Source organism: Stegodyphus dumicola, chromosome 10 (assembly GCF_044657685.1).
Source record: "Stegodyphus dumicola isolate Sdum_Otavi_A_Nest chromosome 10, ASM4465768v1".
NCBI lineage: Eukaryota > Metazoa > Arthropoda > Arachnida > Araneae > Eresidae > Stegodyphus > Stegodyphus dumicola.
The window spans coordinates 181,487,640-181,510,501 of NC_140777.1; the positions used below are offsets into that span (position 1 = coordinate 181,487,640).

General features: G+C 36.0%; 1 protein-coding gene across 1 annotated transcript in view; it reads left to right on the plus strand.

The window, feature by feature from the left end:
* The window catches only part of LOC118191546 (sushi, von Willebrand factor type A, EGF and pentraxin domain-containing protein 1-like), a 287,106-nt gene that overhangs the window by 89,863 nt on the left and 174,381 nt on the right, over window positions 1–22,862 (plus strand). Inside the window, exons 5-7 of the mRNA XM_085825956.1 lie at window positions 2,175–2,354; window positions 5,523–5,705; window positions 20,012–20,206. Of these exons, the coding sequence (XP_085682082.1) occupies window positions 2,175–2,354; window positions 5,523–5,705; window positions 20,012–20,206 (558 nt within the window). The remainder of the gene's footprint in view (window positions 1–2,174; window positions 2,355–5,522; window positions 5,706–20,011; window positions 20,207–22,862) is intronic.

The window sequence follows — 22,862 nt, forward strand, 5'->3', positions numbered from 1 at the left end:
TATTCTGTATACTTATTTTTTACGTATAATTAGTCCAAAGGGGTAATTTGTAATTTGTCCAGAAGGACTATTGATTTCATTTTGGCATTTTGTGTCGATTCATGATAAGCGTCGTTTCACTTTTCAAATTGTTGCCATCCAATATTATCGCCCTGTATTATATTTAAAGAAATTGAATAATGAAGAATCTGCATAAATGCATGTATGTTTCTTGCATTGTGATAAAACGACGGTACCTAGAGCCATCAAAATTTGAATAACGTAATCTTTCATAGAATATGGGCATGTGGAAGCCCTAATTTGAATTTGAAGTTTGTTTCATTATCGATTTCATATTTTGTAAGACGAATTTTTGATTAACAAGCTAAAAGATTTCAAAGCCGGCAATAGCAACACTGTGCGGGGGGAAAAATTATCTCCAGCGCGCGAAGACTCTGTATCGGAACTTCTAAATATAGGCTGATTTTAAAATTGTTTTGCGATATTGCTGTTCAACTGAATTTTATGGTTTGAGTATGTAGAACATGGTATTTAATAAATAAACGTTCCTTTGAACGTAATTTAAAAATCTGGAACCTCTCAGACTTTTTAAATTCCTACTGTTAGCTCATACTCTTCCTATATCTTGTTCAAATTTTCAATCGTTAATAAAATACATTTTATCCATCCACTCAAGTTCAAATACAATTTTTTAAACTTGTAGTCGATGACACTGGCTGTTAATACAGTTTTTACACACATTCAAGTCAATGTCAATTCCTACTTAATGATTCCTGTTTATCGGAATTAAAGATATTCTATAATAAATGTTAAAAATATATATAATATATATAATATATTTAATATAAATATATATATTTATAATATTAATCAATATTAATAATATTAATAATTAATAGCAATATATATATTTAATATCTAAAAATTTTTAATAATGTTTAAAAGTAACTAAAATAAAATTTTTCTTTTTTGACCTAAGCAGGAATTGACTTTAAGAACATTTTTTATATTACAGTCAAAAGTCTTTAATCCGGACTCGTCGGGACTTCGGCGATTCCGGATTACCGATTTTTCCGGATTATAGATCATCAGTTTAAATCTGGTAAAATTACTTGCAGAAATCATAAAATTAAAAATATGAAACCGTAATTTATGAAATAAAGAGCAATTATGATCTAAAGGGTATCAAAATGTACAAAAAAAAGCTTAATATTTATTTGTTTACTTTATTAAACATTTCTTTCAACGCGCGCATGCGTAAAGCATACATGTATTATCATAGTCGAAATTAGAAAATTGCGACCAGAAAACTATTTGATTTGTATTCGTGATATTTATAATGACGAGGAATTTGATTTAAATCATATCAAAGACGGAGTACATCCAGATGAAATACTACATTTAGTAAGGAATTATAAGCCGAATAAAATAAAAACATCCAACTGCCCTGAAGGTAAGGATAGTGCTGACAGATCAACTTCCAGTTCATTGCGCAAAACTACGTCCCCCCCCCCGCAGAGCAGCGTGGAATTGATAAACAGATTTCGGAATGGTTAGAGACACAAAGGAGCCTTTATCCATTTTTTTGCAGCAATTCCACTTTTTGTTTGATGGATATCGAAACATGCTTTCCTTTTGTAGATACAGCATCGGAAATTCTTTTTGACATAATCAAAAGTTCCAGCTGACTTTTATAAAATTGCTCTAACAGTCTGCAAAAAATAATAAGCCGGATCCAATTCGAAGATTAAGGAACAACGCAATCTACAACATTAACTGAAATAGATAAGTAGATAATTTTAGCTTAGCTTATACAGTCCGTTATACATTAAACGCGTATGCGTAAACGTATTATGCGCATGCGTACTCGCATATGCGCATGCGTAAAGGTATTACGCACATGCGTCAACGCATTATGCGTTGACGCATGCGCAGAAAGTTTGTAGCTTTGAGGTCCGGATTATAGATCATTCTGGATTATGGGTGTCCGGATTAACGAGTTTTGACTGTATATGTTTTTTATATTTATTTATTTGAAATATAATTTTCCGTATTAAAGTAAAAATTCTGATAAAACTAATCAAAATTAGTGTTCATATTTTTGTTTGAATAAATGTTTCTGTAGGTTTGGCTGTTTTACTTCTGATTCAAAATATAATATTTTTTTTCTACAGTTGTGGAATGCCCTCCTCTTGCTCCGCCCGAGAACGGGTATTTCGTCAAGGGAGAATGCAGTTCAGTGTTCAACGCAGCATGTGGTATCGGCTGTAAGTCCGGATACAAGCTTCGCGGAGACAGCATTCGATTATGCTCTGAGAATGGTACTTGGACAGGAGAGGAAGTCGTTTGCGAAAGTAATATTTTATACCTTTTGTATTATCATTTGTGTAAATGAAGGGTTATTTAGGTAGGGGTACTGTAAAGTAAACGAAATGGTAACATTGCTTGCCATCGTTTCATAACTGCGTAACAGGCCGCTAGAACGTGCTATTTTTGTGTTTTTGGTGTTTGCTATTTGTAAGTTGCCATCAGTCTGAGGTTCGTCTCTCATGCTGCTGCATGCAGCGTCCTGCGAGCTTTATGATATGTGACCACAAAGACTAAATTGAGAGTGAAATTTTGCTTTTTGTTGATAAAAAGTGAGATCATTGCTGTACTTCGGAAAACTTAAAACGTGATTGATAATTTTGAAAATTAAAAAACGGCGATATTTCAAATTAAGATTGCCATTTCTTCCCCAATGTTTTGCTTATTCATCAGAAATGAGCAAAATATTGAAAAATATAACAGGCCATACAGGAAAATTACCAATGAAAGATCGTTGATTAGATTTCTGAAGAAACTATACTTCTAAGAATTCTATGGGAAGAACAATAGGGTGATTCTTCTTTCACAAGAATCGCTGACGCTACTCGACAAACATGATTAAGAAAGCTCACAAAATATTAATGGATAACGCAGGCAATACAAGTTTGTTGCTGTTGGCGCATAATACTTTGAAGGATGGTAAAATATGTAAGTACAATATAATCGCTTAAAAATAATTCCGATTATTTTGGAATAGCCCTTCGTGCATTCTTATAAGCAGCAGTTTAAACTCGGTCAATTGCGATTTCAATGGATATTTGCCAGTTGTTCCCTTTCTCCATTCTAAAGTGTCAGTGCATTCAGATTCTTCGAATCACAGTAAACTCTGTCTTGGAGACCAAGAAAGAAGACTGATACCAAGGAAAATGACCAGTATTTTTGGAAACATAAACAAATATCGTACATATGGTACATCCTTGATCTGAAAAGTTCCAGGAAAAAGGTCGTAAAAAATAGAAAGATGCATTTACCAAGTAATGATCCTAGCTGCTATGCTATCAAAATAGTCCTCTTGGCTATCTATACACAACTGCTAACGTTTCTGGAAGTCTTGGAAGCAAGCATCTTCAACTGCGATGCTTGCAAGCTCATTTGTCACAGCCCGTTGAATGTCTGGAAACGTAAACAAATATCTTACGTATGTACATCCTTGGTCTTAAAAGTTCCAGGACAAAGGTCGTAAAAAATAGAAAATTGCATTTACCAGGTAACGATCCTGACTGCTATCAAAGTAGTCCCCTTTGGCTATCTATGCACAAATGCCAACGTTTCTGGAGGTCTTGGAAGCAGGCGGAGAAATCTTCAACTGCGATGTTTGCGAGCTCGTTTGTCACAGCGGGTTGGATGTCTGGAATAATCTTGATGAAGCTATCCTTTCAGTCACCTTTTCACTCTCGGAAACAAGAAAGAATCACAATAATCTTTGACACAAATGTAGGGCCACGTCTGGCTCTATCCAATAGTGCAGTAGAAATTGTTCGCCTTTTCTCTTTCTGTTCATCTGTTAGTGAGTGAGGGATGATTCTTGCATTAAGTTTCCGTTTCCCTAAATCTTCGCCTAAAATCTTATGACACACATCATGATTCAAATTCAGTTCTTCTGATATCATACGCGCAGTTACACGACGGTCTTCTTGCAATAACTGCTTTACACGCTCCACGTTTGCATCGTTATGCGCTATAGACGTGCGACCGGCTCTGGGATCTTCTTGTACTGAATCTTCGCCTTTACGAAACCTTTTATGCCACTCGAAAACACGACCTCTTGAAAGTGCTTCGCCTGCATATACTTAGTTAATCATGTTCTACGTTTCACTAGGGGTTTCCCGAGCTTAACGCGGAAATTAATGTTCACTCTTTCCTCATAATCAGCATCCATTGGGTCACCTTAACGAATGCGACAACCATCCGAACAGTGTGTTGCTAAGCACAGCCCTGTCACCTAGTAAGTTTCCGTGGAAACATGGCCAGGGTCATGTCAAGTAAGAATACATATCAGGTAACATAAAAACAACATTCGTTCCTTTTTACCACTACATACTCAGAAATAAAAATAAATTGTCCTGGAACATTTCTGACAAAGGATGTATATCATTTTCTAAAACGGCCATTTCTAAAGAAGATCAGAATCACCTACAGCCATTGATGATCGCCCTAAAAAGACTTTACTGTATTTGTATGACGTCGACAAGTAACAGTCAAGATGCAGATATATCTAAAAGTACGTAGTACGCATAAGTATGCAGATGAAGTTATTTTTTTTCTTTTGTTTTCAGACTTATTTATTTATGTCTTTTTTATTATTTTATATTCTTTTCTAATTTTGACAGCTGTTTGTAAAAAAATAATGTAAACAAGTCATGATTGTAGGCATGATCTGTAATACTAGAAATATGTTGCTTCTAGCCACCACAGTTTATAATGTAATTATCAATTTTTACACATCACACATATTGACACGATCATATCACGATTATACACGATCGTATCAGTCACATATTGACCCGATGAATCACTTTCAGTATAACTAGCTCTAAGTCATCGCGCTAGATGTTAGTGATTGCTTTGCGTATATCTTGTTCCAGTTCTCCATGAGTTCGCGGATTGCTCTAGTAAACTTTGTCTTCGGGTTCTCCCTGCAAATAAAAATAACAGCTGGACAGATCACAGTCTGTCTATCATAAGAAAAGCTCTCGCCAATTAGTGTGCAGCTGTCTGTTGCCGTAGAAACGAGACTTGACCCAATTTCCGTAGGGGTGTCTTGAGGGTTTACGTTTCAGTTTGCCATCTTGTCGTATTTAGAGATCAATTAGCAACCTGTAATTCGCCCCTGTTTGAAATTTTCTATCCCTGTTGCTATAGCGACCGCGGCATGAGCTGTTCTTCTCGTAGACAGACAATAGGTGACCGTGATCGTTCGAGACTTGCCCTGGTCAAGAGTGAAAACTGAGTACACAGCTTCCAAAGGAACGTGCGCTATCGCACTGACCTGCCATCGAATACACTAGCGCTTTTCGATTGACCGGTTCTGTTTATCTTGGGTCACCTTGTATGTTATCTATATTTTCTATTCCCTTAAATTTAATTGTTGTTTATTGATCTTATATAACAATAAATAGTAGAATAAATGACAAGAATTTGTTTTCTTTTTGCAGTGAATCGGTGTCCTGCTCTCAGTCCTCCTCATCATGGATCAATATCATGCACGTCTGAAGATAATATTTTCGAAACTGTCTGTCACTACTCGTGTGATCGCGGGTATAAGATGAAAGGGGGATCCAAGAAGCGAACTTGCATGGCTATTTCGCAGTGGGGAGGAATGCCAGCCCAGTGTATACGTAAGTCAAATTCCTGATGTTTCTGAATTTTACCGTGAACCAGAATAATGGTTATTGATTAAATATGTTGCATTTTAATATATATCTTTCACTTTTATATCAGCACCTTATATACTCTAAAAGCTGTAGCCGTGAATGGTTACTATATTAAATTTCAGAGCTGAATGGATTAGTTCAAGAAAATGGTAGAATTCGAAAAAGTAAAAACTTGCGTTTAGCAGAAATAGCTGAAGAAAGTTTCCAAGGGATTAAAAAAAAATTTTTTTTATGAGAATATACTTTTTCAAAATTACGGTTATTATAAAATAATTTACAACAATATATTACTAATAAATTTTCTGATTTTTCTGAAATTAAATTTATTAATTTTTATTTCAAAATATAATTAAAATAATTCATATTTTTATTAATTAAATTACTATTTCAAAGTTTAATTCTTTTAATTTTAATTCCAGCTAAATTATTTTAGAAATAGTTTATTAAATTTTATTTATATGCTAAATAGGACAAAATTACCGATATTTTCTGTAGATTTTTAACATGCTTTTCTTCAAAACTGTCATTAATTAAAACTTTAATTTAATTTAAGATTCATTAATTGAAAAGTCATGGCACCTTTAGTGTAATATTTGAAAGTGTCTGGGTTATTGTAACCTCTACAGACTACTTTAAACACTTTTGGATTCTAATATTAGATGCCATTGGTTTTCAAATCAAAAGTTATCGTGATGGAAATAATATTTTTTAAATTCATGCAGACAAGAATTCACTAACATTTAAGCTAACTTTAATTAGTCTCCGCTTGTGAATTAACATAAAGATACAGATGACTATGTTAAAGTTCATGATGAAAATTCACAGCTTAATTTTACTTTAATAGAAACCGCAATTCCAGTTAATTTTGATGTGCTTTGTGTGCTAAGTTCGAAGAGATCGTAAAAGATGCGAACTGCTGCAAAATGCATTAAGCAATAGGTAAATGTTAACTGATGTCTCAAAGTGGACAATGCAATTTTTAAGGAGACAGGTCGTTTTTACTTCCTTATACTAAGTAAAGGAAGTATTTTAATCACGAAAAATTCCGTTTACCATATTTCAACGAAAATATCCATTTTGACCGCTATCAAATGCAATTTAACGATGTTTTTGAGTGACATTTGTACATAAGAATAGAATAAAGCACTCTTTTCCCTCAAACGAGTTATCAAACTGGTTTAAAATGGATTCAGAACAGATTTTTTTCGTGGCGTCTGTACGTACGTATGTATCTCGCATACCTCAAAAACGAATCGCCTTAGAACGTTGAAATTTTGTATATAGGACTGCTATACCATGTTGTACACCCCCCTTTTGGTGGCAGTCGGCCGCACCAAAAGTATACGAGGTAGGATTCAAAAGTTCTCGAACTGAGTCTATAACGTAAAAAACATTATTAATTAAATTTCAGAAACACATCTTCCTTTCAAATAAGACTCTTGTGCAATAACACACTTTTGCCAGCACCTGTAAAGTTCATCTAATCAAGTCTGGAATACATTTTTTGACATGTCCTTTAATTCAGCCTGTGATGCACATTTAACTTCATCTGAAGATTTAAATCGACGGCACTGCAAGCGTATTGCCAGTTCAAGAAATCGCAAGGTGCGAGAAGGAGGATGAGGCAAAACAATTGTTTTCGTTTTCGCAAGAAAGTCATTGACAGGTAGGTATGGGTGAAAAGGAGCTTTGTCATGCAACAGCACCCATCACTGCTCAGCCCACATTTTTGGTCTCTTCTTCCGGATTGACTCAAAATTTCGACGTAGAGTTCTTTGTTCACACTGCGTCCTTCAGGGATAAATTCTTGATGCACAATGCCCCGATTATCGAAGAATACCTCTATAGCATAACCTTTCCTTCAAAGCGATCTTGGCAGAATTTCTGCCTCCGTGGAGATTGTGGTAATTTCCACATTGTCGATGCTCTCTTGGCTTGCGGGTCGTACAAAAAATATCATTTTTCGTCTCCAGTAACAATTCTGCCAAGTAAGGAAGGTTTCTACGACGTATAATTAATATGTATATATTTGGCCACACCGTTCACTTGGCACTCGAGTTGTGCCTATTCAAGAACATTTACATTTTTGATATTATTGCAACAGCAAGCGAAGTTACATCCAAGCAAAGCAGAGACCGAAGCTGAAGTGCGTAGTTATACAAGATGGAAGCACACGAAGAGAAAAAAATTTGGTTTACGATGGACGTTTCAGTTCCCAATTATTACTTCATCAGAGACTTCGCAGGCCATAGAATGATCTAGGAATGACTCAATCCAGAGAAGTTATTGCGATTTTTAAAACAGAGAGGGAGAATTAAAGTTTTTCCGTTAGTTTAAATTATAATTTTGATTCACATTTTTTTTTATCTTATATATATACACATATATATAACCACCCTGTTACCCGGCTCCGTGAACCCAGTCTTTTTATTCTTATATGTTGTTAAATTGTGCATTTTTTGGCTTTAAAAATGATTAAATTATATTGTTCTTATCTTCCTGTTAAGGTTTTTATGCCTTTAGTAAATTTGTCAGCAGCATTTGTTGAATTATCAACAAATTAAAAGTTGTTTCTGTGTGGCTAAGCCTAATTTTTCTTATCATATCATAGCAGCCATATTTGTTTACATTTGAAACGTAGCAGAATAGTGGATTTGTTGCCAATCTAGAGAAACTAAGCTTCGCAACAACAAAGATAACGTCTTCTTTCACTATTACGAATTAAATCATGATTAATCCATTCTGGAATTATCATTTAAGTTATTAAACTGTCCCATATTAATTCAGTTTTTATGCCTTCAGTGTCATTTTGCCGAGTGAGACCAAAAGCAAGCGTTCAGTTTTGTGCACCGAAAAATCTGCCTTCTTGCCCGCTAGTTGAATTGCTTGTTTCTACGTCGAAACTCTGATTTTTAACTGTATTTGTATGTTTCAATTTGTAGTAAAGATATTTTGAATTTTTTTGTATTTTTGCTTTGCCGCGAATTTAGAACTGAATAAACTGAATGAAAATTATAACTCTAATAAAATTCGAGGAAATAAGTTTAAATTAAATGCAGCAAAAAACGCGTATAATTTAATATTCCGTGCAAGGAAGTCACGCTATGAGTATAATTTAATATTCTGTGCAAGTTCATTAGAAAACGGAATCGAATGAACTGTGCAATTGTTGTTTAAAAACTACAACTCTGTTTATATTCAAGAATTTGTGTGAAAAATGGTTTTCATTAACTGCAATAAAAACAAGAGAACGAAGTCGACTTGATGTGTGTTTCCATCTCAGAGTTTTAAGCTTACCACCATACATCCAAACACAGAACAATTTTGCAAGAATCAGAATGCTTATCCATCTCATTAATACGAATACTAACATTTATTTCAGTTAACGAGCTAAAGATTATCCAGACTCTAACAGACTCGAAATATTAAAAACGAGTATAAATGTTTTTATATTGACTTAACAATGATGTAAGTTTAAATGAATTTTAATAAAATGTGCTTTGAAAATATAAGTCTATTAGTAGTTATATACGGTAAAAGAATTGCGTTTCGAAAGGAACAAAAATAAGGTGATTCTAATTAATTGAAGTGGTCTTCTTTTTAAAAAATATCTGTGCATGCTTGGAGGCTTATTAAGAAAAGGTATTACAAGGCACAAACGATATTCGACACCATAATCTTTTTGAGGCTCGATCTACCATTTAGCAGACCGCAAAAATTAATCAATAGCTTCATTGTAAGCACGGACTATCGTCATGCCAGCTAGCTGTGCGTTTGAGCTTGCAGTTATTGTTAAGTTGTGTTGTTGTTACTTGCTTGCTTATTTGATAGTAACATCAGCCCAAACACACTTAATTCCTCGTGGCAAGGAGCCTAAGATACGCCTGTCGTTGGCAACAGTACCTTACAGGTGACATTGATACTTGAGCACCTTACAGGTGACATTGGGATTTAGATAGGTTCCGCCCCCAATTTTGATGGAGAGCACCTCGGAGGGGGGAGGACGGATCCAAGGGTCTCACCCCTCTCCCCTTCCGCCAAATTACAATCTCACCCTTGCACCAAACCTCCTCTCCCCTTCCACCAAACCACACGAGAGGACTTTCAGCTCGCCACATATTTCGAGCGCCACCATGCCGTACCAACACTATACATTTACACACATCCAATGCCTTCTTCGGGATTCGAACACGGGCCTTTCGGCACGGTAGTCAGCGACGCAAACCACTGTACCGGTTGGGCGGCATTGTTACCCCTTTCCGGCACGCTACCTTTTAAAGTCGGAGTTTTGATTAAAAAAAAAATAAAAAAAAAAAGGTTTGCAATCTAATTAGGCTTAGAGGAGTACACAAGTAAAATTTGTGAAGATAGAACTTATCTTTTTAATTCTGTGGGTGGGCCCAAAGTGGCACACTGATTGAATAGAGCTTCGAAAAGAGTGCTGAAACGAGCATTGTTGTCAATGAACTGACCGATTAGAAGCGGAGAAACAAAGAATACAGGCTCTCAGTTATCCTAGATGATCGGTGAGCCCGTCCTGGGCACACCTAGGATTCGCCGTTTGATTTTAGGCAAGATTTCAAGGTAAAAATTTAAAACTAATATAGAATAAGGAGATTAGCATACAGCCAAAAAATAACATAGAAATTTCTTTTCAAACGATTCCTTTTATACACTAAATATAATCTGTAAGAGTTCTTTGAAGAATAAGGGTCTTAAAAAACTAAACATGTCTAAAATGTATGGACTGGTTTGTGTTGAGCTGCCATCTACTCTATAAATAAAGAAGGTTCAGAGTAACCTATAGTAACCTATAAATCTTTTTTCATTCAATTTTTCTGTGCGTACAGAACGAAATTTTTAGGTGTGTCCAGACCGGACACATTGCGTAGCAAAGGATTAAGTAGATTCACGTTACCATGGAACGTTTAATGCCATGTTTAATTTATGTAGATGTAAAAACTGTTTGGGGTGGGAATATTCAGTATTCTTTTAGAAGGAGGCAATCTTTAGCATGTTGAATGTTAAAATATGACGAGCGGCGAAGGGACTTTCACCCATGCTTGTAAAACAAACGATTTATGAATGGCAACTTCTTCTTCTAAATTATTTTTTTAATACAAATGCTTTTGCGCTTGTTCATGAACAGGTTGAAAGCTGTCGCGAACACTGTATAAAAAAAAGTCCCTTCTATTTTTCTAGAGATGAGATTTTATTTTTAACTACAGTACCTCTCTGTAATTCTTTTGTCTGGAGTGAGGAGCATGCGCGAGGTGTTTTTGCATATCTTAGACAGCGATGACAGAATCGTCATAAATCATTCTTTCGAGGAAGCTTTCTGGTGTTCTTGTTTTCTCTTGGTAAGCAGAATTGCAGGATGCACGAAAAACGTGTGACTTGGGTGGCCATATTTATTTTCCTAAGATGGATGTGTTGTGTCGCGGATGTTTTTTCATCCTTTCATCGTAAGCTCATCAAGCGTTGTGCAAAATTGAAGGTCGTTGGCTTGTGCTTTAAGACTTACCGCCACACAATTATTTATCTCAGGTTGCTTGTGAATACATTTATGTAATTTATGTCTTCGTTTCATTTCAAATTCTTGGATACAAACGTTACCTTTACTCATAAACCCAACAATACGTTTAACTTTTCAAGCCTTTTTGCTAATATTTCAATATTGTTATTTCTCTTAATATCCACATTTAAATAAATGTAACAAAGATAAAAATCTGAAAGGTTTGAGATTTCAAATTACGTCCAAAGGGTCATTTTTTTAATGTTTTGTGTGTTACCTTTATTTATCAAATATCATGTTCTACGTACTCAAACTATAAAATTCAGTTCAACAGCAATATCGCAAATTACTTTTAAAATGAACATATCTTTAGAATTTCCGATACAGAATCTCGCGCGATGAGATAATTTTTTTTTCGTGCAGTGTTGCTATTGCTCGCTTTGAAACCGTTTAGTTTTTTAATCAAAAATTCGTTGAAGTGTTACAAAATCTGAAATCGATAAGAAAACAAATTTCAAATTCAAATTAGGGCTTCCACATGCCCATTTTCTATGGAAGATTACGTTATTCAAATTTGATGGTTCTAGGTACCGTTGTTTTATCAAAATGCGAGAAACATACGTACTTTCATGCAGACTGGCCCGCGCCGACAACAGGTGCAAGGTCGTGCGGTGCGCGACGTAAACTCATTAAAACAAGCAGTCCGTCTCGCTGCCTCTCTGAACAAGAAAATTCTTGTCTTATTTGAACGCACCCCCGGGGGTCGACTCAGGTAAAACCTGAGAAACTACTGATTAGGATCTTCTCGGCCACGGGTGTTTAAAATCAGTCTTCACACGACTGGAGTCATCGCAGGCGATGGCTGGTTCAAGCTTGACAGAAACCATATGGTACTGTCTTGTCCGCTCCGTTGGTTGTGGTGGAGCTATATAAACTGGTTATCATAAATTAAGGAAAAATCACAAAAATAGCGATAAATCCCTCAAAAATAAGCCAAACCGTGTAAAATTTGAATATGTTGCCAAGTAAGAGTAGCTGAATAAAACTGAAACATGCAAATTAGTGGCGCTGCACTCGGAATACATAATCTGCGAGGAGAATAAAAGTCCATGTTTGAGAGGAAACCCACATATTTCACTGTCATAGTGACATCAGAAATCTGAGATAGCCAATTCGTAACAATGACCTCCAGGCATCATTTGCCTGTAGAACTATGATGGAGAGCCATTGGGAGATTAGAGGCAGGATAAAGTCAAACAGAAGTGGCTAGATGGCTAAATGTGAGTTCTTCTGTGGTTCATAGACTTTGGAGGCGATTTCAAACCACAGATTCGGCATCTAAGAGACTCAGCCAAGGACGGTTAACTGCTACGACGAGCGCCGATGACCGATATTTGGCATTATGTGCACGCAGGAATAGAACCGCTACTCAGACTCTTCTTAGATCCTCCCTTGCTGCAGCCACCGGAAGGTTGGTGTCAACGTCAACTGTGAGTAGAAGGCTTCAGGAACGTTGTCTGTAGGTGAGGTCACCAGCCATTTGCGTGCCGCTCTCGTCACGCCATAGGAGGGAACGTTTGCAGTAGGCACGTCAACATGTCTACTGGACGCCTGATCAGTGGAGGGCTGTTCTCTTTACGAATGAGTCTAGGTTTAGTCTAGAAAGCGACAGTAGGCGTTATTTGATATGGAGAGAACCTGGAACCCATTATCATCCGTCAAACATCCGTTAAAGAGATGCATACGGAAGAGGCAATGTCTTTGTTTGGGGTGGCATCTCTTTGGGTGGACGCACAGATCTCCATGTCTTTCCAACGGAAATCGTGAATGCTCCGGTTTATACAGATGACATCCTTGATGCTTATATGCGCCCATGTGCCGGGGCAATAGGTGATGCTTTCCTGTTACAGGACGATAACGCAAGACCACACAGGGCTCCCATCGTAAATGATTATCTTCAACAGGAAACAATTATGTGCATGGAGTAACCAGCTCTATCCCCGGATTTGAATCCTATCGAGCTCGTTTGGGAGGCTCTAGAGAGACGTCTAACTGCTCTCAATCCATCCCTTCAGAATCTTGCCACGCTTGCAACTGCTTTGCAAGAGCAGTGGCTCTCGCTTCCTATGGAACTGATAGACCGCATAATTGAAAGCATCACGCATCGCTGCATGTGCTGTATTCCTTCTAGAGGCGACCATATTCCATATTGAAGGTACTTTTCCTATAGCAAACTGACACCTTCGATTTGTTCATTTTATACATACGCTAATTTCTATACTATCATAATTGTCTGGTAATTTATTTTTATGTTATTTGATACCTTACTATGTGTTGTATGTTGTGGGTAAGTTTCATAAAATTCTACATGTAACGTTTTCAGTATCGTGATTTTTGTGATTTTTCCTTAATTTATGATAACCACTGTAGTTAGATATTCATTGTTGTCAGGGACGAAACTTTCCTTCGGAGGAGATGGCGAATTCAGAGAGCTTTTAAACTGCTTGAGGTTTCCAGTGGGCGCCTGGAGCCTCAAAACATTCTTGGTTTCTCCCTGGAGGAGCCTAAAGCCGACATCTATATACCATGACGTAGTGTTAGCAGGCCGGATTGGTGGCCCGGTCTGTCTGGCAGTGTTTAAGCGACTTCATTCTGCTGTCCCGGGTTAGGCCTCTGTTGATGGCAGATGTTTTTACCATTCATCCAGGACGGGGGCATGGACTGTGAGTTACTGAGAATCTGTCGACTGAGTCATAGCTCATCGGCTCGACCGATAGGTTAGCCGCCTCTTGGATCGCCTCTAGGGATTGGGGCGTTTAACTATTTAAGGCAGTCTCAAGCTTGCCAGGTTTTGAGTGCCGCTTGCTTCTAGCACACTCTCTTATTTGACAGAAAGGATATATAACCAGGGCAGGAGTTCGTCTCTGGTGTTCCTTTTTGTCTTATTTGAACGTGAAAATGGGTAATGCTGATGGGTATGTAAGGGTAGACGCATTCGACAAATTGCTTAATCTTTACTTTGTGTCTACTATTGCAATCATAGTAATTTGTGCAACATTTATTTTTGCGATTTTTTTTTTTTTGGTGATTGCCTGTTATTATTGTTATTCTACATAAAAAAAGGTAACTACAGTTACATATTATGTTAAACATATGTTAACTTTTAATTCGGAAAAGCAACGATTTGAGCATAATTACTCGAAAACTGTTTACCTCTTATGTTTGAACCATTGTCGTATCCTTGGCTGCGTAAATTACTAATATCTAAACCATTTTCCTCTAAAGTCTTTAATGAGAATGTTGTTAATCCTTCACCGGTCACATCTGTTGTAACACAAAATACTAAAAACCTTTCTTCAATATTCATATCTGTATTTTCTAAATTAAGGTATCTCATATAATCTGGTATAAGGCTAAGTTTTGTTTGGCTAAAAACTGAATGGCAGTAGATAATGCTTTCAATAACATCGGGCCAATGCTTAGTCTCTTTTTTTCAATAAATTTTGAAATTCCAAATCAACAGTTTTATTCTTTCGAAATTGTTCTAAGAAATCGGACCAAAGGTGTAGATTCCGGAATTGCATTTTATTTTTTCATGAACTTTTAAGTGCTCATTTAAGGGGTTCCAGTCATTAAATTTAGAACTACTCAACTTTACGCTGCTGAAATTGTTAAAAATTTTGCAACGAAAACATTAAACAGAATTTGTTTCAGCAGAATTTAGCAAGTAATCCCTTTTAAATCTTTCGTTGTTTGGCAAGATTCGACAAAAGTACATTTGTTTGATTTCTCATTTTATTATGTTAATAATATTCTACTTCATTTTAAGTGTTAACCATTGCACAGTTTCTCTTAAATATCGTCACTGCATGAAGGCTAGACACTGCATGAAGGCAAATGTCGCTAGTCATTTGCACGACGGCGCCGATCAGGCTTGGCGCGGGCCTGACCAAACCAATTACATTTCAGCGAGCGTGGGAGTTGCAGGACAATATAATGCTTTGAAATACCTTTACACGTTTAGGGTTAACTACTTCTGCGTCCAGGGCTAACTATTTATTGATAGAACAGTCTTCTATAAAATTACCATTACATTGTGAAAGATTTTGTGTGTTTGACTGAAATGCCTAACTTGCCTAGAACTCAGCTTCGTTCTTTTCAACTAATTTATTAAGTGTGCCTCATTGCTGCTTCAGTTCTGTGTTCAGTTTCTTCAACTTGTCTTTCCTCATAAAGTTGGTATTTAGTTTTGTGTTGCTGATAGTGAAGGTTCACATTATGTACGTTTTCAATATTTAATATTTTCAAATAGTGGTCCATGTCAAATTTTCCAAATGATTTAATTCCGTTGTGCATTTTCCGAGCACAAAACACAGCTGGAAATATATATCGGGAAATTCCTTTACAAATCAGTATTTTCGCGACCTCGTGGATTCCCTAAAACACATGTCGCAAATGCACCATTATTTGTATATTTCTGATGTATCTGATCTCACCAGAAGCATTTTTAAGACCATAGGGTTTGTTTTATTACCGCAAAGCACGCGAGGGCTATCTGCCTAAGGAGAGGGATGCCATTGTGGAGGACTTTCTGATAAGAGCTAGCTCATATCCAAGATACACATGGAAACGCATATGCCTCCGGCCCATTCGTCGAGTTTCGAACTCGGATATTTACTGTTCAGTCATTACAGTGATGTCAGTGATTTTACTGTGCAGCGGCTTACAAGCTTTAAGACTGTCCACATTAGGTTGCCAGACGTTGATGACCCATTTAAGAGATTCTTCATTAAGCAGCCGGCTTCCCTGGTGCTACTTTGGTAGACTGTTGCACGGTCGTTTTTACGTTGGCCGAATAGTTGGCGCGATTTTTACAAACAATTTAGCCATCTTGAAATTTTTTACAATCAGCCATCTTGAAAAACGCTGTTTTTACGCATAGTAAAGTATTCGAAACTTAAAAAATAAATAAATAAATATCGTTAAAAGTAATGGATTAATTTTTTGTTGAAAATGTCATTTTTTAAGATGGCAGGCAAGTGTAAATAAATACATTTACTATGAGTATAAAATACTAAAGTAAGGTTATCATTACTTTCATATAGCAAAGAAGAGAATAAAAACACCGCTATAAAAACATTGGGCCAACGTTTAATTAGAGTAAAATATTACTGAAATCGAATTAAAAACCATCATACCAACATTTAAAAGAATTAGAATATTATTAAATTCAAATACTTTAAAATACGTTATATAGAATATAATTAACATTAAAACATATGGACAATAATTATCTCAGCAATTTCTGAAAATAGTGTATTAATTTTTTTAACAAAAATTGAAATATACAATTATAAAATAAAAGAAAAATATGTACTTACATTTTTTTGAGTGTTTAACCTGTTGTTTATTGATAAGTACCACAATAAAAAATCAGAATCATAATTTAGATAACATCTTTGAAGACATCTTTGAAGGAATTAGAAGATATAAATTAAATTTTAAAACGGAGCGGAAATGCACAAATTGTCAGTAACTTATCAGGGAGCTGATTACAGCTCGTTAATGCACAAATATTCTATAACCAATCAGAGAGCTTATTACATCACGGCTAGAATTAAAATTATTTAAAAATTCATACATAATAAAATCATTTTTAAAAAAAATGCAAAATTAAATTGTATTTTAATATTGAAGAGCCATAAATAATGTTTAAAACATTAGATTAAATTTATACATATTAAAACGAATTACTTTTAAAGTAAGGTGACGTGATTGATTACATCATCCACAACATAAAATTTCATAAAATATGATAAACAATAAAATTTTTATTTCAAATAAAAATGCAAAATTAAATTGATTTTTAATATTTAAAAGCCATAAATAATATTTTAAACACGGATTTATGCACAATAAAACGCACTATTTTTTAAATAAAATGACGACAAACTATCGGTTACCATAAATAACTTATCCAGCAATGGGTTTATCATAAGTTGTATTACTCGCCAAAGGAAAATCGCCAAAAAATCGCCAAAATCCGTGCAACCGTCTACCAAAGTAGCACCGCTTCCCTTAAGAAATTAAGAAGTATTAATGGGAAAACTAGAGGCATTAGGGCATGATCTGTGTCATGCAGCTTAGTATGCACCAGTTTATTGTTATCTATTTATACGCTGTCTATGCAGTATCTGTATATCTATATATAGCTGTATATTATGCAGTACCTGCGTAACGTCTGCATAATGTAAATTATAATGTTTGAATCAGTACTTTGTTAGCAATGTATTTGGGCCATATGTGTCTCCGTACGGTCTTATATTGCTATTTAGTATTTGTGTTTGCATTCGTATTAAAAATCTGGATAGTATGATTAATATCTGTATAGTTTATATAGTGCAGTTTAATATTTGTGCATTTGTGTAAAATATGTGTAATGTAATTTGTATCTGTATACATGCTTTCTTTCGTCATTTATCGTATCTGTATACAGCGGAACTTCAAGATACGAGTTTAATTCGCTCCAGCATTGATCTCGTATTGCAAATTTCTCGTATATAGAAACAAACATCCCCATTGAAATGATGGAAATCCAATTAATGTGTTCCGCAGCCCCAAAATTATCAACATAAAAATCAATTTTCTAATACATAACACTGGTAAATAATATAACCGTAGTTTACCTTTATCACAGCTTCCGACAACGAATCGCCTTTTAACTGCTTCTCGTTAATGTACACCAACAATAGCTTCTCAGCATCTTCTAAAAGTTTTAGACGGTGTTTGGAAGTAACGGTAATTACTTTGGCCACATCAAGTTTCTTAATTTCTTTCTTCTTCTTCAGAATAGTGCAGATCGTCGATGTTCAGAATAGTGTGTACACTGGACAGTGTATTCGAACAAATTGCGAAGAGACTTGAATGGCTACACTTTCTTTCTATGCCTTCTGCATCGAAACATTGGAATGAAAAAATGCGAATGACAGTTAATTAATATTTGAATGACATAAATAAAGAAGAATTCCTCACTGAGGAAAAAATATTTTAGAGTTTTATTTCTTTACTGCTTGCGTAAACGAAACCGAGAACTAGATCACTTGCTTTACACTCTTACAGTTTATTCCAGAATATAGTCACCGAAACGGAATTCCAGATACAGTGGAACCTCGTGATATGAGTTTAGTTTGTTAATAATATCCATTTTGCCCGCTATCGAATGCAACTTACCGATGTTTTTGCCTGCACGTAAGGACAGAGTTAAGTACACTTTTTCCCAAAACGAATTATAAACCTGATATAAAATGGATTCAGAAGAGTTTTTTCGTGGCACGTACGTACGTACGTATGTATGTCTGTCTATACGTGCATACATATGTACGTCTGTACGTACAGTGGAACCTCGAGATGAGAGTTTAATTCGTTCCAGCATTCGGCTCGTAAAGCGAATTTCTCATATCTAGAAACAAACTTCCCCTTTGAAAATAATGAAAATCCAGTTAATCCGTTTCGCACCCCCTAAAAATCTCATTACCATGTTATCCTCAGTCGTCGTACCTGGTATTTTTCGGAGAAGGTCCAAGTACAGATTCTTAGCCTTAGTGCAAATGATAGCTTCCGACACCAAATCGCCTGCTTCTCGTTAATCCACACCAACAACAGTTTCTCAACATCTTCTAGGAGTTTTGGACGGTGTTTGGATGTAAGGTAACTCCTTTGGCCACATCAAGTTTCTTAATTTCTTCCTTCTTTAGAATAGGGCAGATAGTCGATGTCGAACGGTTGTAAGTCTTCTCCAATTCCGTCACTCTTGCACCACGCTTATGTTTATATATGATATCTTTCTTAATTTCAACGGTCGTGGCTTTCTTTTCTTCCTTTGCAGCACTATTTGAGGCAACAATCTCCTTGGGAGGCATCGTGAAATAATTATTTTCACGTTAAATATAAAAAAAATTAACTCACAAGCGCACAAACATGTAAATCAAAGAACACTGAGTGATCTGACGAGGGGATTCCCCGAGCCGGATTGGGAAATGCCTCCACGCATACACACAGCCTGGCTCATTGCTCGTTACTCGAGTCAATACTCGTATTTAGAGACGAAATTGCGCTCGTACTTTCCTAGTATCTCGAATTTGTCGAATTTCCTCGTATCTCGAATTTCTCGTACATAGAGGTGCTCGTATCTCGAGGTTCCACTGTATCTGCGTAATGTCCTGCATTAGTATTTGAAATATGTGTCTGCATAGTATCTGTGTAGCAATGCGTAAAATGTATAGTCTAATATCTTCATCAGCATATGTAGCATCTTAATAAACCCCCATGCGTTTCTTGTAGGGCGCCGGGGGTGTTGCCCAAAACAGTTGCGGGATCCGAACAATACTCGATTAATAAGCCGCCTGGGTGTCCAGCTATATTAAAAAGTTCGGAAATATTCACAAAATGAGGTATATTTTCGGGAACATACTCTAAGCGGAACACTGTATTTAAATGCAGGACAAAGTTCGAGATGTTACTTTCCTTCAAAGAACGATGCAATTAAAGTGTGGTAAATTACGAGTGTGGTAACTTGGTGGTTCCTTTCTTCTAGGAAACGATTAAAGCTGTGTTTCTTACAGTCGTAAATCGTTTCTTAGATGAAGAGGTGAATCGTAACCATTTCTAATATTTAATACACCATTTATGTAAAATACAAGCGTTTTGAACAGAAGAACTATGACATTCAGTAAAATACAACTACTTCTTTTTTCAGCTGCAAGTTGCTCTGCCTTGAAACCTATACAGTATGGGACCATCACCCCTTCGAGGTGTATCAAAGGCATATCTATTTTCAAAGATGAATGCGAGTACGAATGTAGACCAGGGTTTCAACTGATTGGACCGAAGAAGAGGAAGTGTATCGATTCCAATGTCTGGAGCGATGCCGAAGAGCGTACAGTGTGCGTTGGTAAGTTAATAGTTCTGAAATATTTGTTGCTGTATTATTATATTTTGCGAAGGTATGTATCATAATTCATGCAATGGAATGTACAAATTACTGCTTGAAAGGTTAAAATTGACTTTAGAAGAACGTTTCCTGCTTGGGGCGAAGAATTTTCTTCCTCCTTCCAGCGTGCCTTCGTGGTGTACATGGAAAAAAATGTCTTATTGATATGCATCAGTTGACTGGAGTCCCGATTTTACTGCCTTAGTATCCAGCTTGCAAGCCATTCAAGGACGGCATTAACCAAATGTCTACTTTCTTTGCCGAATAACATCAGACTGAAATTCCCGTGGGATCGCGCTCACATTGGAATGTAAAGGAAACACGAATGAAATTGCGAAATCTGCGTCATAGATCTCGCTGTGTCTTTATTCTTATGCTATGTATTTTAATGTATCTCATGTTTATGATTTTACTCCTTTTGTACATACAAGGTGTGACACTCACACAAAAAAGAGACTGGCGCAATAAGTTATTGCACTTACAGAATCAGTTCTCCGTAACATTTTCATCTTCAAAGTAGTTCCCTTCAGCATTCACACACTTCTGCAATCGGTGCTGCCATTGCTGGTACGAGTTCTCGAACGAGGTTTTTGGAAAGCTCTTCAAAGGATTATCCGTTTTTGCCTGAACCCCTAAAATGCCCAGTCGCCTTTTAAAAGGGGGATTATATAAGGTATTTCTTCCGCCTTCGTAGTGTAGTGGTCTGCACGCTGGGCGCGTATTCCAGAGTTCTGTCGTTCGATTCCTGGCGAGAACGTTGCTCATTTTTCATCTTTCATGCTTTCAAAAATCGTGTCTACAAGTGTACGCTGAGAATGCTGTGAGTGAACGAAGGACTCAGGAGTGGTTTGCTCGATTTCGTTCCGGAAATTTCGATGTCAAAGATGCACTTCGCTCTGCTCATCCAGTCACAGAAAACGACGATGAAATTGTTCGACTGGTGGAGCAAGACCGGCACGTAAGCTGTCAGGAAATAGCGTAGGCACTAAAGCACAAGACAGTTTGGAGCCATTTGAAAAGAGCAAACTACAAAACGAAGCTCGATGTTTGGATGCCACGTAAAGAATTGTCCATTATAAGCTGCTGCAACCTGGCGAAACATACTGTACACAACTCGATCGTTTGAACGAAGTAACCCAGAAAGAGCGACCAGAATTGGCCAACAGAAAGAGAGTTGTGTTCCATCATGACAATTCTCGGCCACATACATCTTTGATGACTCGCAACAAATTGACGGAACTTGGTTGGGAAGTTTTGATGCATCCATCGTATAGCCCGTTCCTTGCACCGTCTGACTAACATTTGTTTTGGTCTCTGCAAAACTTTCTTGATGGTAAAAAATGGGGTAACCCAAGCGCCGCTGAAAATCACTTCGCCAAGTTTTTCGACGATAAACCACAGAACTTCTAAACCGATGGCATTATGAAGCTTCCCGAAAAATGGCAAAAGGTCATAGATAGAATTGGTCAATATGCATTTGATTAAAATTGATTTTCTATAAAGAAAATTTTCGTTAAAAAATGTACCAAAAAACCTTGGAGACTTTTTATATGGTCCCAATATTATATTAAAAAAATGCCTCTTATTATCTGAAATTATTTACATTCCGGCGTAAATTGTAATTCCGCTTGGCATGCTCCGTTGCTTAATTGCAAAAAACTAATTAATTGTATAAAAGTATTTTTAATAGACTGCATGTTATTAAACGTGATGCAGTATATATGAATGCATAAAAAATTATAATTAATTACAATGATATTTAAGAATAAAGCAAGCTTAATTAATAAAAGTTACTTAAAATGATTAATAATGGAATTATTTTCAATTCATTTTGTTCTAAATGTATCTGAAACAAACTGCAAAACTTAAATGTAGTAGTAATAATAATAATAGTATATTTATTTAAATAGTTTTATTACAGTTTATTATTTCGTTAATGTATTGTGGTATTTAAGTTTCGCTAACAAAATGTTATTAATTTACATCTTTCTTATCTGCCTCATTTAACTATAAAGTTCGCTTATTTCAGAATTTATGTAGCTTTAAGTGGCAAGCTGTTTTACTACAGAAGAAACTCGCATATAGCTCTCGTACAGAATTTTGGTCTTCTAGCTGGAATTGCCTTGCCATGTGTAGCGATAATTCCATGTTGATGTGACTCCAAATAACGACACTTTGATAAGCAATAAAATTCGTTTATTTAGGACTAGCGGAAATACCCGATGGCAGTAAAGTTAAATTGAGAGTGATGCATCTAACAACAGAGAGAACGATAGCGCTGTAATCCTTCTCTAATAACAATGCAAAAAAATACGATTCATAGTCATACATTTTTCAGTCTGATGCGGTATGGAACCGACATAAAAAATTTTCATAGAAAAATAAACTCATTCTCTCTCATTATATCAGCAACAATAGCACGCACTTTTTATCGATTTTCGTCGTTCTAATCGAATGGTTGTAAAAGATCGAGTTCCATCCAATACTTCCCCTACATTCAATTTCAGTCGATTAAATGTGGCAAAACATTGATCATAATTCATTAGAAATCAATAGCACGAACAAACAAACAAACAAACACACATTCTTCATTGCATATATAGATTTTGTAAAACTC